Source organism: Artibeus jamaicensis, unplaced genomic scaffold, assembly GCF_021234435.1.
Source record: "Artibeus jamaicensis isolate MK-2021 breed Jamaican fruit bat unplaced genomic scaffold, CSHL_Jam_final contig_135, whole genome shotgun sequence".
NCBI lineage: Eukaryota > Metazoa > Chordata > Mammalia > Chiroptera > Phyllostomidae > Artibeus > Artibeus jamaicensis.
The window spans coordinates 1,278,955-1,305,748 of NW_026521267.1; the positions used below are offsets into that span (position 1 = coordinate 1,278,955).

The following is a 26,794-nucleotide window of genomic DNA, read 5'->3' on the forward strand; positions in this document are numbered from 1 at the left end:
AAACCCCAATACCCCAAATCCTGGAGATTGAATGGCATGGTATTAAACACCGAATGGGTCAAGAATGAAATTAGGGGATAAATCAAAAAGTTTCTGGAAACAAATAAAAATAAACTCACAACAACCCAAAACTTATGGGACACAGTGAAGGCAGTCCTGAGAGGGAAGTTCATAGCAATACAGGCCTTTCTAAAAAAGACAGAAACATTTCAAACAAACAGCCTAACCCCATGCCTACAAGAACCCAAGGAACAAAAACAGAGACATCCCAGAACAAGTAGAAGGAAGGAAATAACCAAGATCAGAGCAGAATTAAATGCCATAGAGACTAAAAGCACAATTCCAAAAATCAATGAATCCAGGAGCTGGGTTTTTGAAAAGATAAACAAAATTGACAAGCCTTTAAGGAGGCTCATCAAGAAAAGAGTAGAGAGGGCCCAAATAAACACAATCAGAAATGAAAGAGGAGAGATTAAAACTGAACCCACAGAAATACAAAGGATTGTAAGAAATTACTATGAAGAACTGTATGCCAAGAAATTTGGAAACTTAGGTGAAAGGAACACATTTCTATAAAAATATAATCTTCAAACACTCAATGAAGAAGCACAAAGCCTGAATAGACCAATAACAGCAAATGAATTTGAAGCAGTAATCAAAATCTCCCGTCACACAAAAGCCCTGGACCAGATGGTTTCACAGGAGAATTCTACATAGCATGTAGGAAGAGCTAACCCCTATTCTTCACAGACTATTCCAAAAAATCCCAAATGATGGAAAACTCCCAAACTCTTTTTATGAAGGCAGCATCATCCTAATCCCAAACCCAGATAAAGACACCACAAAGAAAGAAAACTTCAGGCCAATATTGCTGATGAACATAGAAGCTAAAATCCTCAACAAAATATTGGCAAACTGCATCCAACAATACATTAAATATATCATTCACCATAACCAAGCGGGATTCATCCCAGGGATGCAAGGATGGCTCAATATTCCCAAGTCAGTAAATGTAATACATCACATAAACAAAAGCAAAGACAAAAACCACATGATCATAGCGGCAAGCATGGAAAAAGCTTTTGATAAGGTACAACATCCATTCATAATAAAAACACTCACCAAAGTGGGAATACAGGGAGCATTCCTTTTTTTTTCTTTTAACATTTTTTTATTGATTAGGTCATTACATTTGTTCCATTCCCCCGTTCCCCTCCACCCTGCACCATTCCCCCCATCATTCTTCCCCTTTAGTTCATGAACACGTGAACTAAAGTTCTTTAGATTCTGTATTTCCCCTACTATTCTTACCCTCCCCCTATCTATTTTCTATCTACTGTCTATGCTACTTATTTTCTGTACCTTCTCCCCCTTCTCCTCCTCCCACTCCCCTGTTGCTAATTCTCCATGTGATCTTCATTTCTATGGTTCACTCCTGATCTAGCTGTCTTCTTAATTTGCTTTTGTTTTAGGTGTGGTTGTTGATAACTGTGAGTTTGCTGTCCTTTAACTGTTCATATTTGTTATCTTCTTTTTCTTAGGTAAGTCTCTTTAACATTTCATATAATAAGGGCTTGGTGATGATGAACTTCTTAAATTTGGTCTTATCTGAGAAGCACTTTATCTGCCCTTCCATTCTAAATGAAAACTTTGCTGGATAGAGCAATCTTGGATGTAGGTCTTTGGTTTTCATGGCTTCGAATACTTCTTTCCAGTCCCTTCTTGCCTGTAAGGTCTCTTTTGAGAAATCAGCTGACAGTCTGATGGGAACTCCTTTGTAGGTGACTGTCCCCTATCTCTTGCTGCTTCTAGGATTCTCTCCTTCATTTTCATCTTAGCTAATGTAATGATGATGTGCCTTGGTGTGTTCCTTCTTGGGTCCAACTTTTTTAGGACTCTCTGAGCTTCCTGGATTTCCTGGCAGTCTATTTCCTTTGCCAGATGGAGGATGTTCTCCTTTATGATTTCTTCACATAAATTTGCCACTGGTGGCTGTTCCTATTCCCCTTCCGGTACCCCTATAATTAGAATGTTGGAACATTTAAAGATGTCCTGGAGGTTCCTAAGACTCTCCTCATTCTTTTGAATTCTTGTTTTTTCATTCTTTTCTGTTTGGTCATTTTTTCCTTCCTTCTCGTCTACTCCCTTAATTTGAGTCCCAGTCTCCTTTCCATTACTATTGGTTTCCTGTGCATTACAATTCATTTCAATTAGTTTAGCCTTCATATGTTCCTCTAATTTGTGGCTAAAATCAACCTGTTCTGTGAGCATCCTGATCACCAGTGTTTTGAACTGTGCATCTGAAAGTTTGGCTGTTTCTTCATAGCTTAGATTTATCTTCTCTGGGGCTCTGAGTTGTTCTTGAGCCATGTTTTTATCTGTTTGTGCCTGTGATGTATGAGGAGAGGAGCCTTAGTTGTTTACCAGGGTGGGGCCACCCTGGTTGCTGGTTTGTGACGCTATATGTGGGGCAGGGTCAGAGAGGGAGCAATGGCAGCCCTCTCCACTAGCCCAGTCCGTCCCACCACTCACCCCACCTGTTTATCTGAGCGGAAATGTGGGATCCCGCTGCTCTGTGCCATGAGGTCTCAATGCTCGCCTCTTCACTGGTTTATCTGCAAGCAAATGCTCGACCGACTGCAGACAGACAGCCGCGCCTCTTCCCTGTGTACGCCTGTAGCTAGCCCGCATCTGGGATCCACGCCTTCAGCTGCTTGCACACCACCCTGGTCGGTGATCTTTTTGGCCAACCCGCTCTGCTGCTGGCTTCGCCCCTCTTACCGGTTTAGCTGAGCATTTCGTTGTTTTTGGACTCTGTATTGTCAATTTTCTGTGTGGTTTGGTTGCATTGGTTATTGTTAAAACTTTGTTGTTTTCAGATTTGGTTGTGCAGGGATGCAAGGTGTTTCCACCTACGCCTCCATCTTGGCGTTGGTCCAGCATTCCTTAATATAATAAAGGCCATATATGAGAGACCTACAGCCAACATCATAATCAATGGGAAAAAACTAAAAGCTTTTCCACTAAGATCGGGAACTAGACAAGGTTGTCCACTTCACCACTTCTATTCAATACAGTATTGGAAGTTTCAGCCAAAGTAATCACAGAAGAAAAGGAAATAAAAGGCATCCAAATCGGAAAGGAGGAAACAAAACTGTCATTGTTTGCAGATGACATGATAGTGTACATGGAAAATCCTATAGACTCTACCCAAAAACTGCTCAACCTAAGAAATGAATTTGGCATAACAGCAAGATACAAAATCAATATCCAGAAATGAATTTGGCATAACAGCAAGATACAAAATCAATATCCAGAAATCAAAGGCATTTTGTATACTAACAATGAAACAACAGAAGCAGAAATTGAGAAAAATCCCATTCAATATACCAAAAAGAAAAATAAAATATCTGGGAATAAATCTAACCAAGGACGTAAAAGACCTGTATGCAGAAAACTACACAACACTGAAGAAAGAAGTCAAGGAAGACACAAATGGAAACACACACAGTAGTCATGGACTAGAAGAATTAACATCATCAAAATATCCAAACTATCCAAAGCAATTTACAGATTCAGTGCAATACATATTAAAGTACCAATGGCATATTTCACAGACATAGAACAAACACTTCAAAAATTTACGTGGAACTATAAACAACCCTGAATAGCAGCTGCAATTTTGAGAAAGAACAAAGTAGGAGGGATCACAATACCTGATACCAAACTGTATTACAAGGCCACTGTAATCAAAACAGCCTGGTACTGGAAAAAAACACGCACATAGACTAATGGAACAGAACAGAGAGCCCAGAAATAAACCCAAGTCTCTATGTGTAACTGATATTTGATAAAAAGGGCAGCAACATAAAATGCATTAAAAATAGCCTCTTCAACAAATGGTATTGGGAGAACTGGACAGCCATTTGCAAAAAAATGAAACTTGAGCACCAACTCAAATCATACACCAAAATAAATTCAAGGTGGATAAAAGACTTAAATATAAGCCATGACACCATTAAAATCCTAGAGGAGAACATTGGCAAGAAAATCTCAGATATTTCACACAGCAACATTTTTACTGATATGTCCCCTAGAGCAAGGGACATAAAGGAAAGAATTAACAAATGGGATCTCATCAAAATAAAAAGCTCGTGCATGGGTGAAGAAAAGAGTATTAAAATAAAAAGAGAACCAACTGTATGGGAAAACATATTTGCCAATGATACCTCAGACAAGCGTTTAATCTCCAAAATATACAAAGAAGTCACACGACTTCACTCTAAGACAAGCAACCCAATTAAAAAATGGGAAAAGGACTTGAACAGATGCTTCTCCAAGGAGAACATACTGAGGATCTAGAGACACATGAAAAGATGCTCAATATTGCTAGCTATCAGAGAGATGCAAATTAAAACCACAATGAGATATCACTTAACACTGGTCAGAATGGCCATCATAAACAAAGCAACAAACAAATGTTGGACAGGTTGTGGGGAAAATGGGACCCTAGTTCACTGTTGGTGGGATTGCAGACTGGTACAACCATTATGGAAAACAGTATGGAATTTTCTCAGAAAAATAAAAATGAATATGCCTTTGGACCCAGCAATTCCACTGTTAGGAGTATATCCTAAGAACCCTGAAACACCAATCCAAAAGAACCTATGCACCCCAATGTTCATAGCAGCACAATTTACAATAGCCAAGAGTTGGAAGCAACCCAGGTGCCCATCAGTAAATGAATGGATCCAAAAACTATGGTACATTTACACAATGGAATTCTATGCAGCAGAAAGAAAGAAGGAGCTCCTACCCTTTGCAACAAACAGCATGGATGGGACAGGAAAGCATTATGGTGAGTGAAATAAGCCAGGCAGTGAAATACAAATACCATATGATTTCACCTTTAACAGGAAGCTAAACAACAAACAAACAAGCAAGCAAAATAAAACCAAAGACACTGAAATAGAGAACAGGCTGACAGTGACCAGAGAGGAGACTGGAGGGAATTTACGGAAAAAAGGGGAAGAATTTACAGGAACTAGTATAAAGAACACATGGACAACAACTAAGGGGGGAGAAATGGGAGGGAGGTGGGTAGCATTAGGAGGGTGGGCTGGGATGGGAGTAAAAGACAGAAAACTGTACTTGAACAATAATTAAATTAAAAAATTCAAGGCTAGAGAAAAGTAGGACTGTTTCATAGCAAACCATAGAGACTAGAACACTTTACCCCTTAGCACTTAACACATCGTCATAGTGATGTTTCCCCCCTAAACTATAATCCTCACAGAGTCTTGACCACCAGAAGACCATTGTGACACTTAGATATTAAAGTTAAAAATATCTTGAGCAGTTTGTTTGAATGAGGACGCTGGCAAGGGCCTAGCATCACTGCCTCTTAAATCTCCTTTCTGTAGGTTTTCCCTATATGTTTGTCTTTATTTTCCCCTGCAATTTTTAGTACAGAAATTGGTTGGTGTGTGTTCCTCAGCTTGCTTGTTCTGACTTCCTCCCTCTTGTATATTTCAGTATGTCTTTTAGTTCCTTGTATTTCCTGTACGTTGGTAGTCAGAACTAACAGTGTTGTTCCGTTTATTTCTTAATTTCTGAAAACTGACTAGAATCACAAAACAAGCTTCAGGTTGACAGATTTCTGCACATGGGTTAGGTGGCTGTCATGAGATGTGCTCCATCAGAGCCCAGGGAAAGCAGGTGGAATTATATCTGGAATGGTTTTGGGTTCTTCTGTCTTGAGTCTGCCAGATTGAGTGGAGATGGCTGAGGAAGCTGGGGCTGAGAACCTCTTTACCTTTGGCTTGCAGGTGGAAGAAATCAAGGCCCTGGACTAGAAATGGTGTGTCCCTCCACATGTCAAGAGTGTGGCATTGTCTTGGGCATTGCTCAGATTCCCAGGGAGGAAAGGGCTCTTGGTGAGGCCTCCACTTGTCAGGATTAATGCCTGCTCACTCAGGTGGTGGGATATGATTGTGGGCACCCTGTCCTTGTCTCACTTCCAGCTTGGGCAGGAGCTGGCTGCCCTGTGATTCTACATGGTTCAGTCTGAGGGATCCAGACCAAGTTCTTCCAGAAGGGTAGAGGCCATGGTCTCTGTGGGGAAAACCCTTGGGGCTCTTGATTGATTTGGAGATTTGAAGCTGGCCCACTGCTGAGATTCCTTGGTCTGACTTCATAAAATAACTCATGTCTAGCAATAGTTTCAGAGTTATAGAAAACATGCAAAGACAGTACAGGGTTCCACATACCTTCCAATTTTTCTTATTACTTATATATTACTTATACTAATTAGTATGGAACATTGTCAAAATTAATTAACAAAGACTGTTATGGTGTTATTTATTAAAGTCAATACTTTATTTCACCATTTTCTCATGAACATCTTGTCGACCTTTTCTGTCCCAGGATTCCAACCAAAGCATCCTTCTGGTCTATGACAGTTTCTCAGCCTTTTCTTACTTTTCATAACCCTGGACATTTTCAAGGAGTCCTGGCCCCAGCCTAATGCTGAGTAATAATTAAAAAGAAAAGATAGTGTTGCCTAAAAGCTCTTTGGGGAGTTGGTAAAGCCTTAGGCACTACTTGGGTAAAAATACAAATGTCACCTAAAAATAAAAAAAATAAATAAGCCAAATGTCACCTATAAAGTCAGAACTTTGTTCTTGTCAGCCTGAGAGTATACACCCCATGTGCTCCATTATTCAGAATTTCTGCATCATATCCATGTCCTAGGATGTACATATCTGCCAAATGCCTCCTTTTCTGACTTCCTGATGCTCACAACCCTGTTGTAACCTACAGAGTAGGGGCAGGATGCAGGGTGGGAATGCAGAGTTGCAAATTCTTGAGCAGCCCTCTCCTGTGGGAATATGATGGAGCCATGTGTGCCACTGTACATCTTCAGGGACCTTTGTTCTATAATCAGTAAAAAGAGCAGGTGGGATTGATTTTGCAATCACAGCACGTTACCATCTCTCCAGGGCCGAGCAGCCCACATAGCCTAGCAGCCCACATGGCCAGGGGTGTGCCCACCACCTGCCCTGCAGCTGCTGCCTGAACACACTGGACTAGCAGCTGACTTGACCAACCTTCCCACAGGTATAATGCCCAAGATACTACAACTTTCTGCCCCAGCTAAGGCAGGCTATGGACCAGATCAGCAGTGGCTTCTTCTCTCCCAAGGAGCCAGACTGCTTCAAGGACATCATCAATAGGCTGCTAAAGTAGGACAGGTGGGACTGGCCTCCCCTTGGTCCTATGTCCTCCCTCACTGACAGGTCAGATAGACAAGTCCCTGTGATGGGCTGGAAATTACACGTTGTTAGGGTTGAAAGCTGGCCTTGAAGCTTGCTCACACACATCTCCCTGACTGTGGCCCATGGGCTGATCCTCAGGCTACCCACCTTGCTAAGTTCCACTACATCCAGGGCAAGATCTTGCAGTGCCTCTTGTGGTGCTTGGTGTGCTGTGGGGGCTGTGGTGGCAGAAACTGTCTGCTTCGCAGTCCAGCCCCAGGCCCCCAGCACTATCTGGATGTGACAAGCAGGAGGTAATGTCACATGGGAATGGTACGAAACGATTCCAGAGCCCTTTCTTGTGGGCAGGACTCCTCTGGGAGGTGGGTGGGGCTGGGCATAACCCTATAACAAATTTGGGCCCTTGGTGACACAAAGCGATTAAAATTGAATTAACTATACTTGCAGTGTCATTAGTGTTTTATTACAATGCAGTTGACACATGATTATAACTCACCTTTGATTACAGACTTACTAAGCTGGAACAGATTGGCAGTGCCATTTGCCATATGATAGTACTTGCTCCAACCAACTGGTAAATGCGGTCTGGTGAATGCTGAGAATTGACTCCTATTCCACTTTTAGTTGCTTTTGGGTTGGTTTTGTTTGTTTCTTTTTGATGAATGCTGTCAGCTGGCTTCAACCAGACCAGATCATAATAACCACACAGGTACTGGGACCGGGAACTAGGCCCTGGCCAAGGTCTGATCAAAGAAAGAATTTCATCAGTTTTATGAAATGCGCTTCTGACTCAATTATAAGTGGAATGATTTCTATATTCATAAATCCTGCATGTATCACCAGTCCTTGGCCCAGCTGGACCTGAGAACAGATGGCTACAGAGAGCCTGTTGCCTGCCACCCTGTGCCCTTTTCCCTGGGAGGTGAAAGGAAGAGACCTTTCACGTGTGCAGTTCTAACCTACATGCACTGGGAGGGTGCATTATAAACAGTAATTTCTTTAAAGGATCATTGGATTAAAATGAGGTTTTTTTAAGAATAATATTCCCAGGGCATTAGCATTTCACACAGAGCAGCCACCATGGTCAGGAGGGCTACAGAGCATGAGGACACAGCCATGGCCTGGTGGCTGGTTTACTGATGCTGTCTCCTCTTTCAGGTTCAAGGTGTTTGTGGATTATGAAGCGTATGTGGCTTGCCAGGCCAGGTGGACTAGCTGTACCAGGTAGGGTTCTCCGACCCCGGAGTTGGTAGGGGCAGTCCTGTTTGGGAAGCATTGGGGTTCATCTGCATCCTGCTGTCTTGTGCCACTCCTGGGAGGTCACAGTTCAGTTTGTAGCCCATAGCAGGGTGACCAGGGGCTCAGGAAGCTGAGCAGCATTCTGGGTTCAGGCTCCCCTGCACCTGGTGCTTCTTTTGTTTATCCATCTATTTTTTTCTAGAGAGGGGATGTAGAGAGAGATAAATAGATTTGTTACTCCACTTATTTGTGCATTTATTGATTGCTCCTTGTATGTGTTCTGACCCAGAAGTGACCCTGCAGCCTTGGTATATTGGGACGATGCTCTAATCAGGTGAGCTACCCAGACACAGCGTGGTGTTTCTTTACCATCTTCCATTCAGGAGCTGTCTTGGCCATCTGTCTGCTCTCATCTACCACACTGGTGCCTTTTGATTCCTGGGGTCAAGCTGCTGTCTACCTGGCACAAATTTCCCTTACAAAGGGGACAGAGATAGGCTGTTCCCTAGTCTGATCATTCCATGTGGGTATTGTCAGGGAGGCATGGGTGCAAAGCTCAGCCTAAGTGGAGAGACAGGCCTGGGAGCAATGTGCACACAGAAAGCATGTCTAAGGTGAACACCTTGGAAAGGTAAAAGCTTCAAAATCAGTAGATTAAGGGGACTTGCAGCTGTGTGGAGCAGAATTTCTAAGGCAGGATGCCAGCTCCCCACTTGATGGTGAAGGCTATGGAGAGAGCCTGTGTCCCAGGTTTCTGTGTGGAGCATGTGCCTGACCCATGGGACTGGTGCCCCTGCTTTGATGTGGCCCATAGGGAATTCACAGGGGATATCATGGAAAGACCCAAGTCCTGAGTTGGGGAAGGTGAAAGAGGATGTCCCTAGGTGCCTGCTTTGCTTCTTTTCCTAAGTGTCCCACCTGTGCACCCCCTAGAGGATGGCTGTGGAGGAGAAACTAGAGATGGTGGTATGACTGTGCAGAATTTTGGTTCAGATGGTTTTTTCCCAAACTGTTTTAAAAGGTTCTTGGATGAGGCTTCAGGGACTTGTACATCTGATTTGGTGCCAGTCTCAGCCTCCTAGTCTTAGGAAGCTGCTGTCATTGCCTGCACTTGACAGCTCTGATGTCCCCTTCTGTATCAGAACAGGTTGGCCTTTGGGAGGAACTCTTGCTTACCTTAAACTGAACCTCAAGGAAAGTGGCCCCTTCAGGGAGGTCTCTCCAGGTGTGGCTGAAGTTTGGGGGCAACTGTCAGACTCTGAGGCCCCTAGGAAGGAAACCACCCAGCCATTTCCCCTGGGAATTGGACCTGCCTGTGGCAAATACTCATCTGGTGGTATTTCTTTTTGTGTGTGTGGGCTGTGCCCTAGTGGAACATGGAACATTTTGAAGGCCAGGACCTTCTCAGACTCTATCTAGTCATTTGGTAGCTTTTCTGGTACTTGGAGCCCCTCTTTAGTGAACTATGATTGTCATATTCTCTTCTTCCATCAGGCCACCCAGAGTGAGAGGTAAGAGCTCATTTGGGAACATCATAAAGCTCTGGAAGCTTGGTCTGTCTTGTACTTGAGATTACTTAGCATCTCCTTCTCTCTGCAGAACCCCAAGGAGTGGACCAAGAAAGTAATCAGGAACACTGTCTGCTCACGCAAGTTCTCCAGTGACCAGACCATCATGAAATATGCCTGGGACATTTGGATCATAGAGCCCTCTGACCTATAGATTCTGCCTCCCAACATCCCCAGGTAGTAGGTCCTAGCACAGTAGGGACTAGTGGGCTTTTGTTTTATTGTTTACTCTGTACCTCATGCCATTTTCTGAGTACTATGTCAGCAGCCAGTGATTCCCTGCTTTTTTCAGTGCAATGTTTTAGGACAGGGTATATGAATGAATCATGGTGGTGGCTTGGGGTGGGTGGTGGGAGTATAGACAGACAAGGAAGGAGAGGTGCTAAGAGTGAGATGCTACCTGGTTTCTAGCAGAAAAGCAGAGCTCATAGCATTGACCAGCTGGCCCCATAGCTTCAACCTACCTACTGGGCTCCTCCAGGACCTTATACAAACCTTGCTGTGAGCTTGTTTTAACTTCTGAGCGTCTTGATTCTGGAGTCTGCACAGTTGGCCATGACAAAGCCTGGGGAATGTTTCTGCAGCACGTGGACTGGCTGCCCACTGCTGACTCAGCTCTGCCTCCTGTGCTCCAAGCCACCTTTACAGCTACCCAGTGGGACCCAGTGGCCCAGGGCTTCTGGACTGATGAGGTAAAAGGGCCTCAAGATGACTAATGGTGACACTGGGGAAGACACCTGTGTCCAGCATCTAGAAGGCCTTGGTTAGGATAAGGCTGGTTAATTCCAAGTTAGCTTGGTTTTGCTTTTTCAAAAGAAAAATTAACTTCACAAGAAAATAAAAGTAGCTGAAGCTTTTTTTTTTGGTTTAGTAACTAAAAGCTGTACTTTGGAAGTTTCATGTCAGGGAAGGCAATTTTGGAATGTTTCACCCAGCTGTGAGGGCCTGGGGCAGGGTTGTTGCCTCTAGTGAGGGAGGCTGAATGAATGCCTAGCTCCTACAACAGATCTGCACTTTCCCTCTCCTGGAGGGTGCAGTTTCTGTTTAACACACAAGGTCGGCCTCTCTTCTCCTTCCTGAAAAAGTATGGAGTGGGCCCAGAGGGCAGCTTACTTTCCACTCTGCCCAGGTAGCAGGCTGGTGCCAGGAAGGGAAGGTGAACACCTCCGAGGTCCAGAGGAGAGCTAGGAGCAGGTTGTTCCCTTCACTGTGAGTTGTTGGCAACCTTGGATGGAAGTGCCCTTCCAGAGGCTCTGTCCTCATCATAGGTCCTGACTGTTCACAGAACCAGGCCATGGAGGACTTCAAGTATATACTTCGTTCAGGCCCCTAGGGTCTATGATCACACCCCCAACACACTTCTTGCCCAGTCACTTAAGCTGTGTATGACCATCACTGTGCCACTCCCTCCACTCACTGTTATTGCCTCACATGTGAGAAACAGATTAAATCTTACTGCCGTGTTTGGTCGACCTGGCCTCTACATTTCACTTTGCGTCAGCCTGGGGCAATAAGGGGCTGGGCTAAATTACAGCCCATTGTTCTGGGATTGAAGACAGTAAATTCTCTCATCCCAGCTGTTGTGGAACTTAAAGCTGTGTGTGTTTGAACTGCCAGCTCTTCAAAGAATTGTGAAATCTAGTCATTTGGTAACCTGTCCTGGGCATTAGCATTTTTGCTATGAATTGTATTGGCTTTTACACCTGTCCTTGCCACCACTCCTGGTCCTGGGAGGTAGAATGCCCTGGGAACCAAAATACTGAATGAAATATGGTCCCCAAAACTGTATAGTTGCAAGTTGAAACAAAAACCAGTAGGGAAGAGAACTCAGGGCTCAATGTCTCCCAAAGACCCTGATAACTGTGAGACCTTGGAGCATGGTAGACCATTGCTGGGGGCAGTGGCACTGTGAGTTTCTTCTGGGAGGGGGTGCTGAACTGTACCTTGGGAATGTGCATTGCCTGTCCCTGTCCTATGGCTCCCAGGAAATATGCATGTAACTGCAATTCACAGCTATGCACACTGCTATCTCTTCCTTTTTTTTTTAAAGGACTAGTCCTGACCATACATTGATCTTATAATCCAAGGGTCCAGTCCTTACCCACAGTTTAAGCTTAGTTGCTTGGACCAAGGTACTATGCTATGAAGCCATCAGGGCTCTTTGGACCTAAATGAGATGATGGCCCAGCAACTGCCTGTTTGCCCAGTTCCTTTTTTGTGCTTCCTCATCTTCAGTTGGCCTGTCAGCCAGCTATAAAAACACTTAACAGCCTGTATTTTTACTTTGTATCCTACCTATATCATTCCCCTCAAAAAAGGATCTGAGGCAGCTCATACAAACACAAAATTTAAAACAAAAAAAACAAGATGAAGAGGCCAGGCAGAACAGGCAGGTCTCACAATATGAGCGGATCACACCCACTTCCTTGGCTGAGAAGAGCTGAGGACTTGACACTGAACCTAGGTTAACAAACCCAGAAGAGCAAGCCAGTCATGAAGGGCTGTACAGCTGAGGGGGGCACATAGTGTTTTAGTGGTTCTCAGAGCCTCTAACACAGAGCAGTTACACAGAAAGATGCTCTTGGGCTGAGCCTATGTATGAAAGCTCTGACATACAGTGGTGTTTTGTAAAACACTGCCTGTAGGCAATGCTCACCTGAAACATACAGACTTCAGGTCAACCCCAGTTAAGAAAGGTATGCATTTCCCAGATGTGAAAATTGCCACAGCCGCCTCAGATGCTAACAGTGCCTTGGAGAACAGGCAGGCAGGCAAGACTTAGGACTTTGGGGAGAGGGCCAGCCATCTGGAGAGGCTTCATCTCTGGTGAGCTTATACCCTCTGAATGGCAGTCCCATTCTTATTAAGTCATGGTTCTCTGAGAGGTCATCATTGCAAGGGGAGGGGAGAAGCTGGTTTAAGAAAAAGCCAAACAAGAGCCACCACCATTTGGGTGAATGAGATGATGTTCATGGGCCAGAACTCAAGTCCCTCATTCCAGCAGCCTGTCCTTTCAGTAGTCAGGGACTTATTTAGGGTCTGGGTTAAAACCCCAACATCTGTCCATTGACACAGCCACATTCAATAAACTTGCTAAAGCATGAGGTTGAAAGGGTCACCTATATAGGTCTGTATTTTAGGCAAATGGTATCTGCCACATCTGGAGAAGGCCCCTCCCTGGAAGGAAACAAGAAGGGCCCTCATTCTCCACCTTACAGTCACCCTTCAGCCCATGTGGCCTGGGGTGGGGGCAGCACTGAAAAAGCAACACACAGACCACCACCAGGATTTTATTTAGTAAATGCTCAGTCTAGGGCCAGGTTAGACAGACAGGTGGGCAGAAAGCAGAGGAAGTACAGATCACAGGCACCTCCCCCGCATTGTGTGGTAGGGTCTGCCTAGGGAGGAAGGGAGAAGGCAAATGGGGTACACAGGGCAGGAGGGGATGATGGAACCATTAGAGTCCATTCTTATGTGCTGGGAAGAAAGAGAAGAACCCAAGTCTCACCATATTCTTGTGGATGGTCCTGGAAAGCTCAGTTTGGTCCCAGGAGCTTACTGCTTCCTGCTCTGTTCTCCATGCCCAGCTCAAGAAGTGTGAGATTGACCAGCTGGTGGCTAGCCTGCTGTGTCACTGTCTTTTCAACAAGAGCACAGGTTGTACAGCAGCAAGAAGAGAGGACCATATGCCTGCCACTCACATTTTCCACAAAAATCCATGCTCCTGGCAACCAGTCTGCTAGGGCCTCTTCTACCTGCCCTAGCTGGCATCGAAGTCCTCTCTTCAGGGGCATTGTAGACCCTGGCACCCGGGCTCCAGGGTGCTGGATTGATCAGAGGAACAGGGAGGAGGGCAGAGGTCTTCATGCTCCTTCAGGCAGTGAGCTCAGTGCTGGAGCTCAGGTTCAGACTTCCCCAGGAATTCCCTAGACCAGAGGATATCATCAGCCAAATCCAAGCCCAAACCAGAGATCCAGCCTCCCCTAATCCTTACACAACCTGTGTGAGGAGGAGGAGAAAAAGCCTGGAGGACAATAAGCAGGGCACCAATGGCACTGCACAGTCAAATCCTGACACACAGAAAGACCAGGTTAGGAACTGACCTTCTTTATTCAAACTTTATTCAAACTTATTCAAACTATACTCTGATCTAAGTTTTCTGTAATATATTCCTTTTCTGATGGGAAAAATCACAACCTCAGAGCAAACCCATACTTTTTAAGCTCATTTCCCCTGCTCAGCAACCCAGGCCCACGTGGCAAGTAATGGCAAAGTCCTGCAGAAATATCGCTTTCCCTCTGGAACTTACAAGGCAGCCAGAGGAGAGCTAAAGCATGAAGTAGAATTACACAGGGTTTGAAGGCTGCTGGAGGCAACATGAGCACTCCCAAGCTCAGAAGCCCCAGGGAAGTGAACTCATAGCCTGGGGACAAACAGGCTTTTCAGGAGCTGGCCCAGGCCAGAATGCCTGTGAGCTGCTTATGAGTGGGGCAGGACCTGATAGGTATGTGGTAAAGGAGTGAGGCCGGATGTACAAGAGTTGGGGAGCATGTGGGTGTGTGTGTGTGGGGTTCCTGTACATGGACATCTGTGTGCTGAGCACACTGCTGTGTGGATTATCTGTGTGGGCCTGCACAACCTATATCATGGGGAGATCATGGAAATAGTCCAGGAGGGAAAGGCAATAAACATTCTTAGCCCTTCTCAGTAGAAATAAGACTCTTGAACCCCATTGAGGCAGCTTTAGCAGATAAGCCTGCTATATATCTGGCCTGAGCTGTTGCCACCCAGGACAACATTCCTGGTGAGAAGTGAACACCTTACCTCAGTATCCGAGGAAGCTCGGGACTCTTGTAGATGTACTTGTGCCTATAGCCAAGGTCTGAGTGAAAGGGGATAAACTGAACTTTGAAGTCTCGGAAGCTTCGAGATGGTGCAGCAATGTTGTAGAGCTGGGGAAGGAGAGATCAGTCAGTGCCCAGATATGGCAGTCCTGTGGGTGACCTGCTTGATGGCCTCCCCTTCAGCTGAGGCCTATCAGTGGCTACTACCTCTGCAGAGCAGCCTATGCCCCTGAAACAGCACTGACGCCCTGCAGCTTACTATGGCTGGGGTCAGGGTGCTGGCAGGAGCCCAGCCTAGATTCAGCCCATTGGCTTGCCATTTAAGACCTTATCTGTTCCCACAACTGTTTCTCAGACTGTTCCCCCTTCCTTAGCAGGCAGTGAGGTGAAGGAGCTACCACCATAGAAAGAGCCACATGCTATGGGATGGTGTGGTGGTCTAAGAGCCTGGAGCAGTCCTGTGGGGCTGAGATGGGTCAGGTACCTCAGACTGCACTGTGTGCCTGGGGTCAAGGTCAGTCAACAAGCTGGTTCAGCCCTTACCTCCTCTTACCTCTGGGACTGCCAGGCTGTGTACCCAGATTCACTGGAGGAAAGAAATCTGGTGCTGGTAGACTCACCTCTACCTCAGGCCTGTTTGGAAGTGGAAGTAGCCTAGGTATCACTTCTAGGCTGTCCCTGCCCCTCATCATCACCATGGCCAGGTGGTGCTATATCTCACCCCACACTCACCTATGAATCTAATCCTGCTTCCTGGCACCAAAGGCAAAGCAAATTCTGCAAAAGCAAATAATGTGGAGGCCCCACAATGAGATGGTACTTCTCTGAGGTTGCCCAAATCCCAAAGGCAAAAGAACAAATGAGAGGTTCTATGTTAACACTACTGACTGGGACTCCTGAATTGGGACTGCAGAATCCTGCCATCCAAGGACCCTATTCTCCCACCAATAACTGGAGAGCTCTCCCAGATGAGTTTCCTATAGTCAATTCTCTGCTGGGCCAGGACCCTGTAACTGGGACCTGGGAGACATTTGCTTACTTTTCGTATTTCCTCTTATAGACAGCATTGGATGTCTGGCTGGCCCCCACCGCAGCCCTGATGGCAACAGGTGCCTCCTGTACATCTGCTTATGTCCAGTCCAGCCCGTACATGGGTCTGCCAGATGTCCTCTGCACCAGGGACTGCACTGACACCCACCTTTCTGCCAAGCTGGAAGGGTACCACTGGATCATCCTCAGCATGCAGGATGAGCAGGGAGCAGGAAATGTGCTTCACACTGTGGAGAGGAGAAAAGACTAGACAAGACCTCAGGGACATGGCTGGGGTCTGCTGATACCCTAGTCTTGCCCTTGGCAGGGACCTGGGTTTAGGGTGTTTCCATGGTTTATCATCTCTAATTCTACTGGGCTTCTTTTTATTAGAGAATTAAAAGTTGATTTCTCAGTAGTTTCTTTTTTTTAAATCTTTTTTTATTTTATTGATTATGCCTTTACATTTGCTCTATTGACCCCCTCCATTCCCCTCCACCATGCACACCCCTCCCCCACCATTCCCCCCTTTAGTTCATAAACAGGTGTCTCAAGTTCTTTAGATTCTGTATTTCCCCTACTATTCTTACCCTCCCCGTATCTATTTTCTATCTACTGTCTACTTATTTTCTGTACCTTCTCCCCCCTTCTCCTTCTCCCACTCCCCTGTTGATAACCCTCCAGGTGATCTCCATTTCTGTGATTCTGTTTCTGTTCTAGTTGTTTGCTTAGTTTGTTTTATTTTAGGTGTGGTTGTTAATAATTGTGAGTTTGCTGTCATTTTACTGTACACGTTTTTTATCTTCTTTTTCTTAGGTAAGTCCCTTTAACATTTCATATAATAAGGGCTTGGTGATGATGAACTCCTTGCATTTGATCTTATCTGAGAACCACTTTATCTGTCCTTCCATTCTAAATGAAAACTTTGCTGGATAGAGCAATCTTGGTTGTAGGTCCTTGGCTTTCATGACTTGGAATACTGCTTTCCAGCCCCTTCTTGCCTGTAAGGTCTCTCTTGAGAAATCCGCTGACAGTCTGATGGAAACTCCTTTGTAGGTAACTGTCCCCTTTTCTCTTGCTGTTTCTAGGATTCTCTCCTTCATTTTAATCTTGGCTAATGTAATGATGATGTGCCTTGGTGTGTTCCTTCTTGGGTCCAACTTCTTTGGGACTCTGAGCTTCCTGGATTTCCTGGAAGTCTATTTCCTTTGCCAGAATGGGGAAGTTCTCTTGTATTATTTGTTCAAATAAGTTTTCCACTGGCGGCTGTTCCTCTTCCCCTTCTGGTACCCCTATAATTCGGATGTTGGAGCGTTTAAAGATGTCCTGGAGATTCCTAAGCCTGTCCTCATTTTTTTGAATTCTTGTTTGTTCATTCTTTTCTGTTTAGTCATTTTTTCCTTCCTTCTGGTCTACTCCCTTGATTTGAGTCCCAGTTTCCTTTTCATCACTATTGTTTTCCTGTGCATTACCATTCATTTCAATTAGTTTAACCTTCATATTTTCCTCTAATTTGTGACTAAAGTCAACCAGTTCTGTGAGCATCCTGATCAGCAGTGTTTTGAACTGTGCATCTGAAAGTTTTGCTATTTCTTGGTTGCTTAGACTTATCTGCTCTGGGGCTCTGAGTTGTTCTTGAGCCATGTTTTGATTTGTTCGTGCCTGTTGCATATGAGGAGCGGAGACTTAGTTGTTCACCAGGGCCGGGCAACTCAGTTGCTGGTTTGTGATGCTGTATGTGGGGGCGGGGTCAAAGAGGGAGCAATGGCGGTCCTCTCCGCTTGCCCAGTCCACCTCACCGCTCGCCCCCGCCTGCTTATCCGAGAGCAAATGTGCCAGCCGCCGCCCTGCGCCATCCGCCGGGGCCTGTGCGATCTGTCTCAATGCTCCCCTCTTCACTGGTTTATCTGCGTGGAAATGCTCCACTGACTACAGACAGCCAGCTGCACCTCTTCCCTGGGTTCCGCCCATAGCTAGCCCACACCTGGAATCCGAGCCCTCAGCTGCCTGTGCACTGCCCCAGGGGATCTTTTTTGCTCGACCTGCTCTGCTGCTGGCTTCGTCCCTCTCACTGATTCAGCTGAGCAGTTCGCTGTTTTCGGACTCCGTATTAGATTTTCTGTGTGGTTTGGTTGCGTTTATTGTTGTTAAACTTTCTTCTTTTTAGATTTGGTTGTGCGAGGATGCAAAGTGTTCCCACCTACGCCTCCAACTTGGCAGAAGCAGTAGTTTCTATCAACATTTATTTTAGGTGACAAGCGTCAATCAAATGTAGAGATCAATTCATTTACCAAATCTGGCCCCTATGTATTTTCTGAAAATTGAAAATGATTTCCAGTTCCATCCATAATGCTTTCCAGTTCCATCCAGTAGCATGGATGGAACTGGAAAGCATTATGCTAAGTGAAATAAGCCAAGTGGTGAAAGACAAATACCATATGATCTCACTTTTAACAGGAACCTAAACAGCAAAACAAACAAACAAGCAAAATGTAACCAAAGACAAGGAAACAGAGAACGAGCTATCAGTGACCAGAGGGGAGAGGGGAGGGAATTTCAGGGGAAAAAGGGAAGGGTTTACAGGAACAAGTATAAAGGACACATGGACAACAACAAAGTGGTAGGGTGAAAAAGGGAAGGAGGTGGGAGGGCTGGGGATGTGCTGGGATGGGAGTAAAAAGCAGAAAACTGAACTTGAAGAACAATTAAAATTTAAAAAATAAATTATTTTTAAAATGTCACAAAACAATATTTACAAACTGAATATTTTAGGTGGGCCAAGAAACTTACTTCAAATGAATGTTACTAGTAATATGTTGGTATAAACATCTATACCCTCTAATTTATCTTTGGTGTAAATAACATTTAAAGTCACTCTTGAATGTTTACCAGTAAATTAACATTTTCAATAGGTTCACTCAATCCAAACCCTTCAGCAAACCACACAATAAGCAGAGTGTCTTCTGGCTGCCTCACTGAGGTCTCTAAGTGAGCTGGTAGATGAGGCTCTCACCCAATTCCATACTGATCTGGTGGCTCCATGAATGCAGTGCTGGGGTAAGCCTGGCACCTGGCAGAATCTGGGACAAGGTACTCATCATCCTAGAGATCCCCAGCTAATTTCACAGTCTGCATTTCTGCTAGTGGTACATAAGCACAAACACTCTCACCTTATCCTGCTTCTAGAGTAGAGTGTTTCTGGTGTTTGAGTCAAACTTTGAACTGTCTACTTTTCAGATTTCCACTGTAATCAGTTTGTCTTACCTTTACCTGCTCTGAGAGAAGCCTAGCTCATATTCTTTACTTTGGCAAGTATTTGGTAACAGACCTGCCCACCAAAAAGGGGTTCCTGAATCCCAGTGGGTGAAAGCTTAGCCACATGGTGGTAAAGTGCTGCTGGACTCCACCACTGCCACCACTCAGCTTGGGGACAAGGCCAAAGGTGGGTTTGTGGGGATAGCAGCACTCATTGCTGTTGTTTAGAAGGACTCCAGTTTATTCAGGTTATTCTCATTTAAGTTCCAAAACAGTAATATTTACAAACTAGCAGGTATTTTGCTTATAATGTCTGCTCCAATATTAATTTATTCTATTTTTAAAAGCAAAAATATAATTGATAGAAAAAATACTCTGTTTTTTCTACATTCTGTTTCAAATTGTAGATTTTTAAATCTTAACTGAATATTTAGATAAGGACTTTTTTCCTTTCCTCTTTTTCAAAAAAATTAAAACACATGAAATAAAGATACCACAAGGACAATATCAACAGAATATCAATGTTGTTCTAAGAGTGAGTTGTTAAACAGAATATTTACTTTTTTTATCTAATAGATATTTTTAATAATCACAACATTTTTTCATCAGTCCAGTGACTAACCAACATCAGTCAAGTGACTGAGGATGTCATTTTTTGAGTAAGTTACTATTACTGCTTTAATACCTACCTATTCAGGAATTCTGGTTTTGCCAAACTATTTTCAGATAAAAACCATATGGACAGCCCTGGCCATGCTGCTCAGTTGGTTGAAGCATTGCCCCATGCATCAAAAGGTTGTGGGTTCCCTCCTAGGTCAGGGTGTGTATGAGAGTCAACTGATTGATGTTTCTCTCTCACATCAATGTGTGTGTGTGTGTGTATGTCTCTCTCTCTCTCTCTGTAAAACCAATGAAAATATCTTTAGTGAGGATTAAAAATAATAAAAACATGTGGACAAAATACTTTAATTTTAGTCTTTGCATATCCTTTTTCTCTCAGCTGCAGCTCTCTTACCTACTTGCCCTCTATAAGATACATTGGTTAAAGAAGAACTGTAGTCTTCAGTATTCCATCCTATTTGGTTAAAGTGACTAAACGGGCTTATCCTGGGAGTTCTCAGTGTTTTTCTAAATTAAAATACTACATGCTCTACCATAGTACTTACTTTTCATCATTTGCAAATTTAATTCCACTGCTTGTAATGGGATCAAGGAAGAACCAGTCAAACCCAGGGAAGTATCGATATATCTGAAGAAGACATGGAAACAATGTGTAAAAGTATCAATTAAAATATGCACGCAGAAGGCCAAGGTCAAGGATTCAGAGGGTGCTGAGTGCCCAGGATATACATCTGCTTCTTAGCAAACTGACCTGCAGCCACTGTCCCTTGTGCCCTGACCACAGACTCCCTGCTCAAGAGGATCCTGGGCTGGCTGCAGAGGATCCAAGGGCTGCCTGTAAGCAGGGTTCCCACACCTCAGAGCAGCAGCTTGGAGATGATACATCCCACAGACATCAGGGCTGCCATGCCAAGAAAAATAAGGACCCATACAACTTGGAAGAAAAAGCAATACCAAAGAAGTAAAACTAAAGAGAACTCTTGGCCTACAACAGAGCAGTGGGAGGTCAGGTGGTGGGCTGACACAGCTCCTCCAAAAAACAGAGCCAGGTAGGAAGCAGTAGAATGGAGAAGGACCGCAGAAGAGCCCTGCTGGGCCAGGTGTCATCCTGAGATACAACTGCTCAGCCTGGCTGCTGAGCATTGTCTGTGGGGATGGAGAATGAAGGATCCACCAGCTCACCCCTGGACAAACAGCTCCCAGCCTGGGCTGAGCCCAGTGGGCAACAATGCCTGGTGGTCAAACCATACCACAGAAGCAAGACTTCCTGTGGGTCCTAATACCCTAGGCAACCCAGCTGTGAACCTATTCTCCCTGGCTGCAAAGTTATAAACTTCCTAGGCAGCTCTACAGTCAGGCCAATGCCCTGAACTAAATAAGTATTAATTTTTAATATATCTGTATTCATCTGTATTTAAATAATTTTTTATTATTGTTTTACTTTATACTTATTTACTATAGTTATTTCATAGTAATTACTTTAATAATGAAATAAGTCAATTTTAAACAATATTTATACTTGCCACTGAGAACGGATGGCTCTTGGCTTCTTCACGGATATTAGTGAATGGAGATTCCAATATAAGAGCCTCTGGAGGTGTTTCTAGATAAGTAAAACAAAGAGAGAACTATGAGGTAGGCAAGAAGCCCAGACAAAACACAAGCTCCACGGCCTGATGGAGGATCTGTGGGAGGAATGCCTCCCCACCAAAACAGTGGAACCTGGAGGGCCAGCCTGGTCAGCAGCTCCCAGGCCTTCCCACATGTTTGGTATGACAGAAACACCCATGCAGGGGACCTTCAAGTGGCCTTGGGTTGCTTTCGAGAACCAGATCTGCTAAAGCTGCTTACTTGGAGCCCAGCCACTCATGAGGCTGCGCCAGCTGCTCAAGAATCCATGGGGGAACACAGGCTTAGGTTAGGTGAGGGTCTGCCCAGGTACTGGCCTCAATACCTTCAAGGGGATCTAGGAGGACACTGGGCATGATCACTGTGTTGCGTGCCCACAAGCACCATTCACAAGAACTCACAACAGAGTCTGGGATGCAGCCAGGTTCCCAAACTCTGCCTGCCCTGAGGGTATTAGGAGGAGCCTGTGCCCACACACCAGGACCCACATGCCACATGAACCCCTACCTCGCTCACAGAGGCGCCGCACCAGATTTGTTGCCACTCTAAAAAAGGAAAAAATACAGTTGAGTTGAATGTTGACAAAAACTGTTTTACATGAGACTGTTCTAATACTAGAAAGTGACAGAGGATCCATGGGATCTGTGAAGCAATTGGTAGAGTTGTAGGAAAGGGGGTGGGAGGACTAAAATGCTCCAGGACTGTGGGTGGGCCCAGCTGCCCCAGTCATCAAGCAGCCCATTTGACAAAGATGACCCCCTCTGACAAAAGAGGTGATCACAGCCACCCTTCATGCCCCCAAGGTGTGTTCTGCAGGAATGGCCTCCTTCAGGCTGTACAACACTGCCCCTCAACTCATACTTGGTTGGAGTGTGGGCTGCTGACACAGAGGGACAGTGGGGACCACAGCTGCCCCATCAGCTGAGAGGGGGATACAGTCTACCTGCACAGTTCTGGTGGGGGGCTTGCTGTCCCACACCTATACCAGGTAGGTCCTGTACTGACAGCCATGGCAGGATGGCCTTTTCTCCTCACATGGCACATCTTTGAGGGCACATGGGCTATTTTCTCCATAATAACAAGCTAGGAAACCCTGTCCTGGACAATGCCCAGCTTGCAGGCCCCAGCCCAACTGCAGTATGCTATGTGCTCACTTCAGAAGCACACATACCAATGGACTCATGCTATCCAAGGTGAACAGCAACTTGAGAAAGGGGTTGCAGCCACTGAACTTGAATGAAAGGCAGGAGAAGGCAAGGCTGATGAAGGTCTTGGACCTTTGGGCACTCCTATCAGTGGCTCGTTTTAGAAACACTCTGGACCTCTCACATCAGCAATATAGGTGATCCCAAATAGAATATTAAACTGCTTCCTGTCTTGGCAGTGCTGCCTTCTGCAAGTTCTGTGGTAAGCCAAGTATGTGCTATATAGCACAGTTGTTATAAATGTCTCTGGTTTACAGTGATCAGAGCCACAGCACTGTGGCTTGCTGGCAGCACACAGTCCAAAAATGGGATGTGAAGCCCAGGTACATTCGGAACTTAAACTCCATCTGATCTGCTCTGCTCCCGAGGGCACAACCGCAGACTGAGGAGAGTCTGCCTGTCCTCACTGCAGAGAGGGATACCACCTCACAACTGTCCATGTGTGTCTTGAGTCATTTCTTGGGCTGAGGAGTTAAAGTAGTTCAAACCCTGTGGTCCCTTATGGCACTTCATCTCCTGCCCCACATGGGACAAGAGACAAGGTCTACTGGAACTAATGTTGCTAAAGGATCCGCAGGCCACCAGGGCACCCTCGGGGGAACTCAGGCTGGAAAGTCACTTCATGAAGACCTGCTCCTCTGAAGGCTACACCATGCTGGGAACTCTTACCCAGTGCCTAGGGAGTGGCCCCAAATATACACGGGGTTGTCTCCACTTCTTGCTTTGATCCAGTCAAAAACATGGAGTGCGTCATAGGTCATGCCCCGTTCTGATGGTGTGCCTATTGAGTCACCCCAACCTGGGTGAGAGAAACAGAAGAGAAGAAGTCAAGCCCAGTTCACTGAACCTCTCGAGGGGCAGGCCCACCCTCTCTTTCTCAACAGGCTTAGGTGATTAGGGGCATTACAAGTCACCACAGTTACCATCCACAGCTCCACACACAGGGTATTCCTGACAAGCCTGCTCCTACTTCTACCTCCTTACCCAAAGGCTGTCACACACCCTTGTCTGAACCCTGATGAGCAGCAGTGCAGGAGGTGGTCCTGCCAGGACATCAACCTCCCCAATAAGGGGCTTGCTGATGACTGGCCCAAGATAAGAGACCAATGAGAGCTCAGTCTGCCCAGGGGCCCCTGAGCCCAGTCCAGACTCTATGGCCCAATTTTGACCCCAGTATGAATAGGCAAGGGAGTCAGGAGGCAAGGCTCTGGGACACAGTGTGACAGTGTGGGTGAGGGGAATTCCAGGCTCCAGGCAACTCTGACCCAGAGAGGCAAGGGCTCTAAGCATTTGTTTGCAAAATAGAAAAGCCAAAGACATCTGCCCCCACTCTGGGTTCTCCCCAAGGGCCCTTCCAACCAGTCTCCAGGAAAAGTCATGTGCCCTTGTCATTTCCACTAGCTCAGCAGTGAGTCATCATCAACTGATCTGAAAGCACCAAAACTTCAGAAAGAACAGGTTCTGCTGCATAAGCAAAAACCCACAGAGTAAGAGAGCACAAGGCGCCTCCCTGGATGTCCAAGACCCCACATTAGGGAAGAAGTTGTGTAACAGAGAAGGCCACACTGAGAACCTCAGGGCACAAGTGAGAGGCAAGGACACAGGGACAGGTAGGAACACAGACAGTGAAAGGGACAGGGAGAGCCACTTTGAAGCAGATCTCTCTCTCTTGCAGGGCTTAAAAATGAAGAAACTCATAAGAACTGCTAAGAGAAAATGCTATACTAGATACCATTTCTTGGTAGAAGCACAGTGGGGTAAAGAAGGAAAAAGGCTGCCCCTTCTCATTATCCTGAGGGATACAGAGTAGAGCAGGAACAGAAAACCCTGTTCAGCATGAAGAAAAGGATGAATGGGTGAGCCACTTTTTAGACACTCATTTCAGAGTTATTGCCTACCCAGAACTTTCAGCTTGATGGAACAGTCCTCTGTGAAAGCACCATTCTTGGGGTAGGTAGAATAATGGCTCCCAATGAAGTCCACATCTTTATACTTATCCCTGGAACTTGTGAATATGTTATGTAGAAGTGAGGCAGGTTAATAAGAAACTAGGGAAAGTCCACAGCAAGTGGAATGAGGAAAAATGGCTGAACAAATGGTAGAAGAGCTGAGCGATTAACAGCCATCTGATAAGTCACAAGAATATCCTTCCTAACCAAAGAAATCCAAGAGAAGGTAGTTTTAAATTACCTTAAGGAACGGGATAAAAAAATAGTTAGAGCCAGACTAATCCAAGATAAAGGTATAACTAACCAGAAAACCACTTAGGCCCCATTATACACTCACTTTAATACATCAGTATACTAAATGACAAACCCTGAAATCTACTGAATATTCTGTTAAGTTCATCCCCTGGGAACTCCCCTGAAATTCTGGCCTATAGAAAATAAAGAACACCAGTGCACTCTCTTCTTTGAGCCTGCCTGTGCCCCCTTTTCCTCAGGCATGTACTTTGCTTCTAAAGCTCTAAGAGTCCCAATGAGACTTGCACGCAGGCAGCTCACCCCTGGTTCACCCCTGAACCTGTCTCCACGGGCCCTTCCTTTGCCTCACAGCCAGCCACAAGCTTTAATAAACTTACTCTCACTTTCACCTACCTCATGTTTTGACACTTTTCCTGCACAAGTCAAGAACCTGGAGGTCACCTGACACCTGAAAGGTCCCAGACTGTGATAGGGTAGGCCAGTACACTGTGCTTAAGTGATCAGGAAAGAGAAAGGGAAATTAGGTTGCATGAGTACTGAGGCTGCTAATCAGCACACCTTGAGATGAGAGAGTATTCTGGCTTATCAGTGTGGGCCAAAAGTAATCTCAAGGGTTTTTATAATGAAAAAGAAAAACAAAAGCCAGGGTCAGAATAATGCAGACATAAGAGGCCAAACAGTCAAGGAATAAGGGCAGCATTGAGAAGCTGGAGAAGGCAAGAAACCAGATTTTCCCACAGAACTTTCTGATGGAACCAGCCTTGCTGACATCCTGATTTTAGCCTAGAGGCTAAAGATTTTGGACTTCTGACCTCCAGAACTGCAAAATAATAAATTTGTGCTATTTTACATTAAGTTTGTGGTAATTTGTTACAACAAGAAGAACTAACATAATACCCATATCCTTGGTCTGAGGATATAGACAATGCCCTCCAAGGTCAAGGTAAGCTAGCAAGCAGCCTTCAGCCATTTGCTCTCTCCAACTGAGGGCTGGGTAGGCATATACTTCTTACACAGCTGCTATTAATACAAAGTATTATTCTGGTTCATTGAGGTAGAATGTTCTTAGCTTACATCAAACTGTGGGTTCTTGATCTCTTCAGTGGTAAGCCCTCTGATTTGTTTAAGAAAGAAGAAATACCCAGGGAGCAAAAATAAGAATCTTCTCTCTTAAACAGTTCTTTTTCTAACATCAACAAGACAAGCTCCCCTGAGCATAAAATTTGTATGCTGTCCAATTGCAGAGAAAGTCTGAGTCCAATAAAGAAAAATGACAGAATCTTCAAGTTGCTCACAGAGGACACATGCTGGCTGGGATTCCAAATGCCAGTGCCTCTCTACAAAAAGGACATCCTGGCATCTGTATGCAGGACACTCCTTGAAGAACCTGCCCCCGTCTACTACCTTAACACACAGTTACCACAGGTCAGAAACCTGCTAGATATCTCTGAGCCTCTCAAAGTGATGCCTGCATACCAAACATTAACTGGAGGAAGTGGGAGGGCCAGGATATATAATTTCAAAAGAACCCTCACCTCTGTAGTCAAAGGTGACCACATGGTAACCAAGGGAACTCAGCACCTGTAAAGTGAAAAATAAACATCTGGGCAAAGTAAAGTGAAAAATAAACATCTAGGCAAAAAATCCACAAGTCTTGGACAGAGGGCAACTTGCCCCTAACTAAACCCATCTTGATTTCTGTCCTTATGCTCTGCACACAGGAAAAACTTAATAAAGTCTTGTCATTGTGTTGCTCCATTCCCAGTGTGATCTTGTAAAACCCAGTGCCAACTGCTGCTACTGGATACACTGATGCTCTCCACCCCCAGCAACATGAGGAAAAAAAACCCTCTCCCTTGGCTCAGACCCACACTGGCACTTCTGCATTCAGGGGTCCACAGTTGGTCCCCTCTTGGGCAGAAA

At 45.1% G+C, this 26,794-nt stretch overlaps 1 protein-coding gene and 1 long non-coding RNA gene across 3 annotated transcripts in view; both read right to left on the reverse strand.

Moving 5' to 3' along the window:
* The window catches only part of LOC119056774 (uncharacterized), a 44,735-nt gene extending 33,751 nt beyond the window's left edge, over positions 1-10,984 (reverse strand). The window contains exon 1 of the long non-coding RNA XR_005083943.2: positions 7,774-10,984. This is a non-coding gene — a long non-coding RNA (uncharacterized LOC119056774). The remainder of the gene's footprint in view (positions 1-7,773) is intronic.
* Positions 10,985-13,358: 2,374 nt separating this feature from the next.
* Positions 13,359-26,794, reverse strand: part of ABHD12 (abhydrolase domain containing 12, lysophospholipase) — an 85,239-nt gene continuing 71,803 nt past the window's right edge. For both annotated transcript variants that reach the window (XM_037155284.2, XM_037155285.2), the window contains 8 exons: positions 26,407-26,452; positions 23,337-23,466; positions 21,970-22,007; positions 21,357-21,436; positions 20,379-20,461; positions 16,127-16,205; positions 14,909-15,036; positions 13,359-14,010 (listed from right to left, as the gene is read on the reverse strand). In XM_037155284.2, the coding sequence (XP_037011179.2) occupies positions 13,971-14,010; positions 14,909-15,036; positions 16,127-16,205; positions 20,379-20,461; positions 21,357-21,436; positions 21,970-22,007; positions 23,337-23,466; positions 26,407-26,452 (624 nt within the window). In that variant the 3' untranslated portion in view covers positions 13,359-13,970. The remainder of the gene's footprint in view (positions 14,011-14,908; positions 15,037-16,126; positions 16,206-20,378; positions 20,462-21,356; positions 21,437-21,969; positions 22,008-23,336; positions 23,467-26,406; positions 26,453-26,794) is intronic.